At 43.2% G+C, this 13,774-nt stretch overlaps 1 protein-coding gene across 6 annotated transcripts in view; it reads right to left on the bottom strand.

Moving 5' to 3' along the window:
• The window catches only part of NF2 (NF2, moesin-ezrin-radixin like (MERLIN) tumor suppressor), a 78,861-nt gene that overhangs the window by 49,748 nt on the left and 15,339 nt on the right, over window positions 1-13,774 (bottom strand). For all 6 annotated transcript variants that reach the window (XM_058531739.1, XM_058531743.1, XM_058531742.1 and 3 more), the window contains exons 2-3: window positions 2,896-3,021; window positions 840-962 (exon numbers count right to left, since the gene is read on the bottom strand). In XM_058531739.1, coding sequence (XP_058387722.1) covers window positions 840-962; window positions 2,896-3,021 — 249 coding nt within the window. The remainder of the gene's footprint in view (window positions 1-839; window positions 963-2,895; window positions 3,022-13,774) is intronic.

Raw genomic sequence — 13,774 nt, 5'->3', positions numbered from 1 at the left:
AGACTATATGTCTACTTCTGGGGAATCATGTCATTAACGCCCCTGCTGCAATCTCTTCTGCTACCGACAGTGGGCACCTTGAGTCACACAAGCAGCTCCAGCGCCAATCACTGTCACTATGAAACTGGGGAAGTGCTCTGCTCAGGCACTAAGAACACAGGCAAAACCGACAGGGTTTTCATCCTCACACTAAACCCCCCTTCACTGTGCCCCCAGACGGTCAACTAGCTGTCTTTGAACCTATAATTGTGGATCGCCTAATTTCTTCAATTCGGTTGAGCAATTACTTATGGAATGCCTACTGTGCACTCAATGAGCCTTGCCTTTAAGGGGCTTACAATCTAATGAGGGAGTAAGGGAGAAACAAGATAATTACAGACAAAGAAGCACGATGTGTGAAGTTCCACATGCATGGAATTAACCAAGTGTCAACGGAGTTCTGAAGTCCTGCCTTAGAGAACAGATTTTGAATTTCTGGAAGAACTACTCTTTATAAGATTCTCTCTTTAGACTTCCTTTACAATTACTGAGTACTTTTAAGTTAGTGAGAAGAAAACAGGATCCACCTTCAAAGAGGTTTCAAGTTAGGCTGCTACTTGTATCCATTCTTGCACCATCACATTTGTGCAACTTCATCTGACACCAATTCTCATCCCTCAAGTATAGTTCTATTCTGAAGTTTTTCCATTACAGAACCAAAGGGACTGACTTTCCAGAGGTGAAACATTTTCGCAATGTGAAGGCACTTGTGGTCAACTCCGAGGGCTTCCTCCAGGCTGCCTCTGCAGCCGCACCCGGGTGAGACCTCTCAGAGTTAGGGGTAGCATGGACGGCTGTACCTGCAAGAAGAATAAATGTTGTGTGATCTCTTGAACCAGCTCCTCCTCGGCATTCTCAGGATAAAATTTGGCCAGGAAGTGAAAGGTGACCGGCTCTTCCTTTGAAACATCATGATCCAGCACCTGCAGAATTGCAAAGCAAAAGACAAACAACTCTATTGGCACCTCTTCCTCCCATGCCACCATCAAAGAACCTTTTGCAGGGAGGATATAAATATTTTTCCCCTCTAAATTCATCCCATTTCCCAAAATTTGTAATTCTTCAGTTTGAAGCTTTCACAAAGCCATCTATAACAAGAGGTAACATTCACTTCACATGGTGTTTCTGAACCCAATTAATCAATATCCCCGAGGGCTGATGGAGCTAAGATTATTAAGGAACAACTGTTCTCAAGGCCACAGAGATAGTTAAAAACTAGAAATTTATAACTCAAAGGTCTTGGACACTACCCTTGAGGGTAGGCTGAAGGTTTTTTAATTTTCTGAAGTAGTGGAATCTTCCTTTATTCTTTTTTCTTGCCGCTGACTCCCAACATTTAGATCCACATTAGCATGGAGCTTAGAGATGATGAACTGGGATCTTTGTGAAATCATCTAAACATTAACTGAGCAACAGAAGTGAAACATGTCCATCGTGGCAACCCTTTGTTTCAAGGAACCTCTAGAGATGCCCCACAAAATACTTGAGCACAGTCAGTAAACCACACTGCCTTTAATCTTCTAACAATTTCATCCACCCACTAAAAAGCTTGAACCATCTGCTCTCCAGAGTGAATTTCATTTCAGGACATAAACATGCCATGTGACAGGCTACAAGCCTCCATTAACATGTGTCATAATTTATTTCCTTTGAGCAGCAGGTTCCATGGCTCCTGATGCCCCCAATCTACTATCCATTTGGCCAACACTCAGGTACGATTTAAAATTTACTTTGCTGAGAATCACAAAAAGACACAGAAAGTTTTGCTGTCTTTGATAGATAACTCTCTATTCTCCTGCCCAAATTCCAGGTGGCAGTGCCCAAGAAATTCAAAATAAACCTGATCTAAGACAATCTGGCTAACATTGGCACACCGTGGCACTTTGATGTTCACAATCATTGGGAATTAACATATGAAATTTATAACCAGCGGGGATTCCAACATGAAGATTCAGATTACTGTGCACATATGTAAACATACTTTGAACACTTGAGTTTAGAGTCAAACTGGTAAAAGATAGGGGGCTTTCACTGTTTATCACGCCCTGTAGTAGAAAATAAAATCAGGTAAGTAACTGCAGGGGGTACCATTTGGGATAAGAATTAGATATTGACTTACTTTGAGATTCTGGGGTCTTTTAGGAGTCACTGACAAAAGCATATGGCCCTGCTCTCCACTTTCTTCGTGGTTAGGTAGCAGGTAAACAGGTAAGTGTGCCCTGTGTGCACATATGAACCCACGCAGAGGGCAGTTCCCCTAGGCAATATCCATTTCTAAGCTACATTAGAACTGCCGGGATCCCAGACTTGTCTACCATGCTCAGAAGCCCCAGAAAATCTTGAGGACAAAATGGACATTCTTTCTTCACCATAGGGACCAGGGCACTCTTTATTCCTTAGATCATTAATGATTAAATTGAGTTGGGCCATGGTATTTCTCAAAAAGACTTTAAAAAAATTCCCTAAAGAGCATGAGCCCCAAGAAAATCTTTCAAAGACATAAATCGAAAAAAAAAGATAACATAATAGTAATTTTTATTCATAAAGCCTGACTAGTGGTTCAATAGACTGAACAGCATAAAGCCAGAAGCAATCAGCCTGGTGACAATGAGTGAAGAAGCCAGGGATGGCAGCTGTTTAATTCTGGTTGGATCTGCCTGCCTAGGAGAGCCTGTGAGGGGCAGAAAGCCTGTGGCATCTCCAGGACCCACTTTCTGCATGACTTACTTCAGGACTTGCCCCATTCTCTACGATGTACCCGTAATGCCTCACGATGAGGAAATAAGCTAGGCATGTGCTCAGGGACAAACCAGAGTACACATCAGCCCCACTGGTTTCATGCAGTTCCAGCCCAACCTTCTTGTCCATTTTGAGCCAGGCCACAGTGTCCTTGATTGTGTACTGCAGTCCAAAGAACCAGGTTTCCCGAAGCCCCAGGGTCCGGCACACCAAATCAAATAGGTCCTTCCCTTTCCACTTCATCTGCAATATAACAAACCAACAGGGAAGGATATTGTGAGCAAAAGTCATAATCCACTCACACAAAAACCTTTTCTCTGGGCTCCCTTCTCCCAGATTCCAAAATGTGGGGATGACACTAAGACAGCTGACGAGCACAGAATTCCTAAATAATTTTAAAGCTTCCTACACAAAATCATGAGTGGGAAAATACCAATTAGAGCTTAATGGCTTAATCACTGCAAAGCACACACAATACCTCCCTTGGACAGTTCCTTACAGATCTTAATATCCCCAAAGCTAATTTAGGAAAGCTAGTAAATAAGCACTCTCATTTAGGAGAGTCTAGCTTCTTGAGTTAACCCAGGGACATGGCTAGCTTCTAGGGACATTAATTTCCTTGAGATTTTGTCGTTGACTTTTTTTTTAAATCATGACTCTGCCCTTTGATAAAAGGCTAGTGTTTTTTTAAAGTTAAAGACTGGGTTTACTAGAAGTTTTTTTAAAAAGCAATATAGGGGAGGAAATTGGAACCAAAGTCATAAATCATGAAGAAAAAGAACAATTAGAGACCAGTCAATCCAATTACAGGTCTCTCCTATCACGATGAGCAACTGAGGCCAAAGGGGCGGCGACGCACCCACAGTCACATGGAGCAATTTCAAACTCTAGGTATCTAAACCCAGGGGACGAATAGACACCAATACACTGCAATGTGCTTATCCTATAGCCTCACTTCCAAAAGGACCTGAAGCAACGGCTGCTAAGCCCTTTCTTCACCTATTCAATCTTGTAGCTGGAAAAGCAAGTTCAACATCTTAACAGTGGAAGAAAATGCCCACCAGCTTAGTAAATGTTGCCACCTTGTGGTTTTCAAGTTAAATCACCCAGGATGCTCCCATACTACCTCTTAGCTGGTGCTCGCCCCCCAAATCCAACGGCCCTAAGTATCAGGTGGACATTCAAATGTACACCTGGGTACAGTTAATGAACACATAAGACACATCACAGAGATGGTGGTCATAATAAGAATAATCTTGGGATTCAAAGACAAGGTCGCCCGAGACTGGAACAGCAAGACCACTAGACTGCAGAAGCATCCATCCTTCTCCTGCCCTCATTAGAAATCTCCACCCAATGTCCTGGCACACTGAAGACGCATAATGAAAGGGAATGGTAAAAAATTTAGGGTTCAGACACTTGTTATAAAAGCCAGAAGGAAAAAAATAAGTTAGACCTCTAATATCTGATTGGCTTTTGCTAAAACCTGATTCTACAGGGGATTTTTCAAGTAGGCCTTCTATTTTTAAAATATGTGAATGAACAGTGTGTTCTCTATGAGGTGTTCAACAGCAAAGCCCATCCCTTCTCCGTGTTTACAGTCAAAGTCAAATTGCAAAGTAGCAACCTAGATGGAAGGACACCAAAGCCGCAGCAGACAAGTGGTTGGGATATGGATCGGCTTTGTCCTTCACTGCGGCCTCTTCTCCTATATGTCCTTCTACCTCTGCCCTGTCCCCTCTCTGTGACTTTGTAGTGTTCTCTGCGGCCCCTGGAACACTACAAAGGTTGAGGTCTTTATAAATTACTTTAAGTAGAATAAAATAAAATGACAAGTTTTATTTACTTTTTTTTCTTTTTTTTGTGAAGAAGATCAGCCCTGAGCTAACATCTGCCAATCCTCCTCTTTTTGCTGAGGAAGACTGGCCCTGGGCTAACATCCATGCCCATCTTTCTCCACTTTATATGGGACGCCGCCACAGCATGTCTTGCCAAGCAGTACGTCGGTGCGTGGCCGGGATCCGAACCAGCGAACCCTGGGCCGCTGCAGCAGAGTGCGTGCACTTAACCACTTGCACCACCGGGCCGGCCCCGAAAAGTTTTATTTTAAAAGATGATCTCCTTCCCCTTTTTTAAGACTTAATAGGGCCGGCCCTGTGGCTTAGCGGTTAAGTGCGCGCGCTCCGCTGCTGGCGGCCTGGGTTCGGATCCCGGGAGCGCACTGGCGCACCGCTTCTCCGGCCATGCTGAGGCCGCATCCCACATACAGCAACTAGAAGGATGCGCAGCTATGACATACAACTATCTACTGGGGCTTTGGGGGAAAAAAAAAGGAGGAGGACTGGCAATAGATGTTAGCTCAGAGCAGGTCTTCCTCAGCAAAAAGAGGAGGATTAGCATGGATGTTAGCTCAGGGCTGATCTTCCTCACAAAAAAAAAAAAAAAAGACTTAATAATGCTTGTTGGCACTCCCATTTCCCAGTCTGACAATAGGACAAAGGGTTTTTTAATTCACAGCAGGTTTTAATTCCTACAGGCAGACTTCACTAAAGAAATGTTGTTTTGGAAAACTAGAAGCTTCAGCATGCTGATTATCCTCTTGTCTCTATTTTAAGGCAGTACATAGTATATAAATTATAAATGACTACCTTGCTACAAGGTAATGTAACACTAAAGAACAGACATTAACTTGGAGAAGTTAAACACCCAAGGGCCAAGGAGATCAAGGTAACGATTCCCAATCTGCCATAACTCACGGCCATGGCCGGGCCGGGCTTTGGCATCAAGGGGCTGTCTGCGAGTGGGATGTGCAGTGCATGTAAATGAAAGCTGCGAAGCGAATGATGAGTGAATTTCCTGATTTGGGAGTTTAAATTCTCAAACATAATATTGTATCAGTGCAATTTTCCTACATTCCTTTCCACTTCTTTGTTTTTAAAGTGCAAAATGATATTTATTGAATGCAAAGAGACAATGTCTTTGTTCTCATGGAGCTTGCGATAAAGTGAGGAGGGGGAAAAATTCTCACACCGATTCAGAATGCCCTACTTAGATTTTTAACTTCGACTCTAAGAATCGTAGTGTCAGAGTTGGAAATGAGCCTGAGTAATTTACCTACTGTAGACCCATCCCCTTTCTGTACAAATAAGGAAACTCAGTCACAGATTCTTTGGCAGCCTGCTAAAGCCCACAGTGGCCTTTTTCATGGTGATCTAAGGTAGGCATCCCCCCACCCAGTTCCTCAAGCGCCTCTTTTCCTGCTCTGCGGGATTCCTTTCAGCTTGCTCTCCATCAGCACTCCCCAGCCACCTTTTCCACAAGTAACCGGTGTCATAACACTGTTCTCCCACCCTGAAACAAAATCATTCTTGGAAGAGCCAGATATTGCTCCTTCACAGCTCAATGTGAATTAAAGCCTCTGCTACCTCTCTTTTATTCTTTCAACAAGTGTTACAGAGCATATCCTACATGCCAAGCAATGTTATACACTGAGGACACAAAATGGTGGCAGCACGGTCCCCACAGGAGACTCAAGCAAGGACCCAGGTCGGAAAGGGCTTTAGAGAACAAGTGAGAGTTAGATGAAGGAGAGAAGGAAATAAGTCTAAAAAAAAAAGAAAATCATGATATCTACAGTGAACTGCAAGTCATCTGGTAGAGCTGAAACAGACAGCCTGAACTCAGGAGGGGGCCTGGTGGGAATGGGGTGTGATGCAGGCCAGGTGGCTCGCCGCGGAGTCTTTGAAGACTCTTGGCAGAGGAGTGATGGGATCAGATCTGCATTCTGGAATGTTACCTGACAAAAGGATGGAGAATGGGTTGGAGGAAATCAAGAAGGACAGAAAGGAGGCGAACTCCTGCCTTCATGAAGGCAGTGGGAGGGAGAGAAAGCCTGAGAAATGGAAAAGAGGCAGAGTCACAGAACTGGTGCCTGAATGCCGGTGGGGACTGAAGGAGAAAGAATCAAGAGGGCTGCTCGCATCTCTGGCTTGAGCACCAGGTGGTTCCACTAAAATAGATATGGAATACAGGAGAAGTAGCAAGTTTCAGGGGAATAGATGAGCAATTAAGCTTTAGACAGGATAAGTTAAGGTGCCTGAGGAAACCAGGTAGAGATGACCTCCATACATATGACTTAAAGTCTTAGCTCTATTTATAAAAGAAAATGTTCTACCTTTAAGTAATTAAGAAGTTTTTCTTTTTGGTTAAATCTTAACCTCCAACATGTTGTTTACCTACATGAGGTTGTACTTTTCAACATGCCCTTCCCCAAAGGTATGAGGCTTGCTTAGTCCTCGTAAGTTGGCTTTTTACTTCTTTACAGAAAAGAACCATTGGTCACAGTTGCTCCAGGTGGTTCTCAGGACACCCTGTGAAGGGAGGTCTTGGGCTGTGAATGGGGCTTCCCTGGTGATGGCTGACTCGTGGGTTCGTGACCATGCTCATCTTTATAGTTTCATCAGCGATCCACCGCACTGTGCTGATGCTGTGAAGTCATCTGAACATCTCCATAGATTGTAGGCACTTCAGAAGAAGAGCAACATCAGTCATCTCTCTGTTCCCCACAGTGCCCAGCCAAGGATATACACACAAGACACGGCAAACGATGGCCATCCAACGGATGACCTGACGCCTTCAAAAACCCAAGGCTCTAAAACTTACAGCAAAATTAACCCCCATTCATCCTTCTACAAATGTTTGATGAACAGACATTGTGCCCAAGCACCACCCGAGGTGCAGGGGATAAATGGGGGAAAAAAGAGACAGTCTCTGCTCTCACAGAGCAGGTCTAGGGCATGAATCAGGAACAGACAATCACCTCCCTCATCCCACACGTAAAAATCAACTCCAGGTGTGACTGTCAGCACTACAACACTTGTGAGTACCACAACAGGGCGACACCCAGGGGCTGTAGAGACCCACAGGAATGGACCCTCTATCTTGGAGGGGTGGGAAATGGCATCTACGCTGACTCTCCAGGTGGGGAAGAGGAGCCAAGCGAAGACTAGGCTTGGGGAAGGAGGAGTGAGCAGGGAAGTATATTCCAGACAGAGGCATACGCAAAGGACTAGAGGCAAAAAAGCTTAGATGGTCCTTGTAGGAAATGAAAGTATAGTAGTTCAGTTTAACTGGCAAATAGACTGGAGAATACTGCTATGCTTCCAAAAGGACCAAAACTAGAATCTAAAACCAATTCTTTGTCAACTGTCCATCTCTACCTCTCTCATGTGAAGCACAGAACATAGAAAGTTATCTGAGTAACTGTTTTCTCCTTTTTCCCAAAGATGGATGCCTCAGGACATTAGGGCGTAATTCTTTCCAGGAACCAGTCTAAAAGGCATAGATAGGCAATGGTTATCTAACATAGGTAAGAGTCTCAGTGCTGTCACTGTGTGACCTTGGGCAAGTTATTGAACTTCCTTGTGCTTCTCAATGGGGATAATAAACAGAACCTGTCTTAGCAGACTGATCCAAGGATTAAGTGCATTAATATATTTAAAAAGCTTAAGACAGCGCTTGGCCCACAGTAAATACTCAATAAAGCGTAGTTATTATTCATTCTAACCCTGCCTCTTCTCCTTATATTCTTAAGTGGCCCTGTTTAAAGCCTCCAGTCCTGTCTCACTTCATGGATGATGGATGACAGATCAGAAAGGGCACCATCAATTCTCATCGAGCTAACCACGCTATCACTCATTTGAAAAACATTTATTGAGCACCCACTACGTTCTAGTCATTGTGCCTGGCACAAGAGATAAATGATGAATTCAGGACAAGAGACTGTCCCTGTTCATGTCTGACAGGGAAGACAGGTAAATGGATAACGCAAACGCAACCTGGCAAATGCTAACAGAACAGAGTGCTGTGGGAATATGACTCGAGCCTGAGGTCTGGGGGGTGAGGGGCTTCACTGAGGAGATGCTGCCTGAGCTACGTCTCGAAAGCCAGCCGGTGGTTGATCTCTCTGGTGAAGGGGCTGAAGAAAGGAAGGTCATGCCAGCCAGAGGGAACAGCATGTCTGCCGCTTGGGTCCAAGCTGTTGCAAAGCGAAGGAATGTTCTTTGCACTTTTCTAGGATCTGACAAGCAGCATAATTATGCTATCTGCAGTACTGAATGTTCAATGCAGCACTGCATATGCAGCTTCAGCCCCATGCGTGCAACAGTTCGGACTCTCCACAGTTGGGTAGGAAGCAGGTTGCTCAGGCACTGGTTCTGAGCAGTCATGCATCCCATAACAATACCTGCCAGGTCTCTAAGAAGCCACAACCAGTGAGATGAGTCTCATGTTTATTTTTTTAATTACAATATTTCCTTTTCTGACACCTGATCACACACAAGCCTTTCAGGCTTTGCACTTACATTACTTAAAGACCTTTTTGTTAGGGTTTGTAATTTTTCCTGAATAGACTGCCCAAAACAGAACAGCTCCTGGTTCTGATTCAACATCCATTTAAACCCATCTCCTTCCACCTGGCCCGAGTGTTCAAACTGCTCCACCGACACCAGTATAGCTCCTTGCCTCATCTCAGCCTAGTGGAGGAGAGGGAGGCTAAGATGCAGAGGCTCATTTTGCAGACAGAAAAAGGTGGAGGAAATGCGAAAGGTGATTTGAGAGGGAAGAAAGAGAGAAAGGAGCACAAATCTGGACTCCACAGTGAGTAAGCACCTGCTCTGCAGGCCTCGTCCTCAAGATGCCCTTCAAGCATGGGGCTAATGACAGTGAGTCTGGAAGGAAGATGCTTCTTGCTTTGTAGCTGTGCTCTCCCATTACTTTACAGGCTGCAGTGCTATTTCACAGATATACACTTGTGCCTGTATCAAAGATAGATGTGTATGAACTTTATAAACAGGACTAAGTGCTGTCAGCTTGTTATTTTTTGTAGGGGCTGAATTTATGAGCTTTACCCAGAGTGAAGTGATTGTAATTTATCAACCTAGAATGTTTTAAGTAAATAGCACTAAGCACTTACCCTCCACAGCAGGAACGTAGCTGGAATGCAGCACTTTTCTGGGTGGGAGGCACTGGCACCAATAACCTACAGGGCTGATTGGGGTCTATTAACCAGGGAAGTGTTATGAATAACGTCCACAACAGTCATCTTACAACTGGCCAAGTTTAGGCTCATAACCTTAAAACTATGATTGTTTTTCGCTTTCCGTCTTCACAGTGCATTTCTCCCACTGCTTTCTTTGGGCCACGCAGCCATCGACAATCGAATCTCTCTCACTTGCTGATACAACCATGTAGGGTGAGTAAGAAACCAGCCACATGAGGAGAAAAGGCCACAGCTAAGAAAAAGACAACTTTCCTCAAGGAAGAGAACGGAATTTGGCTGCCATATGTGAAATGCCTAAGAATCAGAACACACAGAGAAAAGCCGGCTTTACAGAGAAGACTCAAACCTGGAAAAAGCTACCAGAGAAGCAGCATTCTGTTTCACTGAGGTCTGGGGGACAAGATTATCAGCCACACAAGGAATGCTATTTGACTGGCTGCCTCTCCACAGAAGATGAAAGACAACCAACGAACCCACCAGCATTTGCTTATCAGGGCTTCTTCTAATTAGCTCACAAGCTGCCCTAGCATTTGCCATAAGAATTGTCAAAAGGTCAGCTCCCTTACAGAGAGAGCACCAGAAGGAAGTGCGCCTCCCCAGGCTCAGGACATGTGCTTACCGTTATCTCAGAAATGGAAAACCAAGGGCGACTGTGATTTCCCCTTCAACATTTATCCCTAACTGACTTTTGCAGTCACGGCTGGCCTGCAAGAACCGATTCATAGAAGACTGGAGAATTTAAGATGCTAATGGACCAGATCCAAACCAGATGTACAACTTTTATTTGTCCATTTTGAAACAACAGACACCAAATACTTCAATTTACAAGATAAACACAATGGAAAGAGTTATAAAAATGATTTTTCTGTGAAGTGAATAATGAGTTCTATTAAAATCTATTCTGGTTAATCAGAGATGATAAAAAAGTGCAATAATGCCAGCATAAAACCGACACTCCCCGATACAGGGTGTGGTATCAACATACCACAGAAGCAGGTTCTTGTGTCTCATGAACTTAAACTGCAAAACTATCGTGCCATTTCCGGTTGCAGTTAAAGGATGCACCACTCCTACTCAGCCATTATTTCTCAACATGAGGGAAAAGGGGATCCTCCAAATAGAAACAGGATTTTAGCAAAAAAAGAGATTCATTTCTCTACCCTACCAATCATGACCCCTACATCCCTTATCTAACTCTGGGGAAAATCTCAGAAACCTGAAACCTCTTCTTTGCAAAAAAATTCCAACTTTAATTTCTTGCCCTGTCAGGTTCTGCCATTATCAAACACAGCAAATAATTTTTCTCTCCCAGTCTTCCAATTGTCTGTTAGTATGCCGAATCTATTTAAATTATTGGTTTCAAGGCCCTCCACCAATTACTTCCTCTCTCCTTCAACCAACTGCCCTCCTTGTTACAATCCAGTCTGCACCCTCCCAACTCAGCAAACCTATGTGCTTCCATTTATCCATAACCAGACCTTCCTAAGATCCATTCCTTTATCTCACCGCTGTCCCCTCCCCCATACAATACCAGGTACATGAGTCAGTATGTACTTTACATACACGGAAAAATGAGGTGTCTGTCTTTCCCCAAGATTCCTGTCTGTCCTCCAGTTCTGCAGATCACAAACTCCTTGAAGCCAAGGGCTACTACACACACACACACACACACACACACACACACACACACACCCTTTAATTCTCCCAGAACCCAAGCCAGTGCTGCACAATCTGTGGCCACTCCATGAACGCTTGTGGTTGGCTGATGATGTTGATGATAATGATGATGATAACTAGATGAGGCTTCCGAGTAGAATAGTCTTCTAAGTAGTGATTGCAATGCAGCAAGAATTTATTACACTCCTTATTAAAATTCTAATTGCATAATTGGGCCTTAAGGTATATGTTTTCCCCCTTCGGTGACACATAGTGATTTCCTCTCTCTAAAAATACCTTGGCAAGGAAATCTAAATCTCAAAGAATCAACCAAGAAAAATTTCCACAGAACAAAAGAGTCTAGTAAGAAACAAATCATAGCACCTTGGGAAGCCACAAAATGGAGGTTTTTAAACTCCAATAAGTCTTTCAAAACAAAACGAATTACAGGTTTTTAGGGGAATACATTCCTTATGTGTGGAGCTTTTGGCACGTTTCCTACTGAAGTGGAGAGAGGTCACGGCAGCAGCAGTGAACCCAGAGAGGGGACCTGTGTCCTAAACTACCCCCCTCTACCACACACAAGCCAAAACCTCGGGTGAGCCACACAGCTCAACTGGGCCTCAGTTTCTTCGCCTGTCAATCTCTTATGCCTCTTGCAATGCCCAGATTTTATGATGCTCCGAAAAAAAGACGAGGCGCTTCAAAGTCGGCTGACAGATGACAAAGCAAAAAGAAACAATACAGTGTGGTGCTACAAAAGCAATACAATCCCACAAAAGTAAAGAAGACAATCGCTGTCTTTGGAATTTGCCTCACAACATGAGAGCAATCATGGCCTTGTCAAATAGCTATAAAACACCCAAACCCGCTGTGTTGGCAAAGTCACTTAACCTCTCTGGGTCTCAGCTGCCATAACCGTCAAGTGGTCTTTCACGTTTAACACCCTCTGAGCCTAGAGCTTGAGACAGTTTTGCATAAACCATGTAGGACTTTTTTCATTGCTATAATAATTTTCTTTTAATCCTTTAACATCCCATTCCACATCTTAAAATCATTTTCAGGAGTGTAAATGACACTTAACATTTCATTTATGTGTGCTTTCTACATTCTTTTCCTTTACTCAGGTTCTGCTATTGCTATCGTGTTCCTTACTTCTAATAATCAAGAGGGGACTGTATGACAATGAACTCTCTAATGTAACAAAAATGGTAATTACAATGCTGCTGAAAAATAGAAGCTTTTTAGCACCTAGCACGCTATTGACATTCAGCAATTATCAATGATGACAAATGTTTGAAATACTGAGAATAAAAATTCTGCAGAGAGCTACAAATGGGAAACAACAGTAAATTCAGTGCAGATAGATACAAAGCTAAATTTCACATGTCTAAATGTGAGGTAAAACTAGCAGACTATGAAATAACAATCCATGACTAAGTATCACCAAACCGAGTAATTCATCATGCCCTGGACATTGCAAAAATTGTAATTTGTATTTAAAAGTGCATTCCTTCAAAAAAGCTCCCAGCACAACAAAACTCAAACATAATCCACTCATGCAAACCAGCTCACGTAGAACCCAGACCCTAGCCCAGAAAGAAATTTTAAACATTCTCTTTCTAGCTCAATCTTTTGATTAAGTTTCACGGTCATCAATGATAAGGACACTGACTTGAACACATTGGAAGGTACAGTATGCGTGGGTAGGACTGGTAAAAATATCTGCAGATGGATGAGAACTACTGTGGGTTGAAGACTTTAACAAATTTATGAGACTGATTTCATCTCAAATCAATATGAGTAGGAGGCTAGATAAATATACTGTTGGTGGATTTAAAACCATAGATCAGTTCAGATAAGTTTAGTAATTTCTCTGGGCTTCAGTTTTATCTGAAAATAAAATGATCAAAACTACTAAAAATTGGAGGCTAAAACTGGCAAGGTGGAGGGGAAAGCCATAAGTAACATAACTCACTAACGAAAGTTTCTGTGAATTTTCCAAAGCTAGGTCCAAATGCGGCAAGAAGGAAAAAGGACCGTAGTGAGAGTTGGAAGAGGAAAAGGCCTGACGACGCCTTTAGAAACGATGTGCTCCGACCCCACCTAGTGGTGCTGAGCGATTCCTGAACTGGGACGAGCACCTTCAGTCCCGGCACTGGTCACTGAAGATTTGATTAAAGATTTTTTTCCCCCAAGTCAGCACTAGTTTGGTAATAAATTTTTACATGCTAAAAATATACTAAAATGTGGATTTAGAATCTAAATCAGACAAAGCAC

Source organism: Diceros bicornis, chromosome 35 (genome assembly GCF_020826845.1).
Source record: "Diceros bicornis minor isolate mBicDic1 chromosome 35, mDicBic1.mat.cur, whole genome shotgun sequence".
In the NCBI taxonomy this organism is placed as follows: domain Eukaryota; kingdom Metazoa; phylum Chordata; class Mammalia; order Perissodactyla; family Rhinocerotidae; genus Diceros; species Diceros bicornis.
Note: the sequence above shows the minus strand (reverse complement) of the source record. Positions and strands in the feature narration are given on the sequence as shown.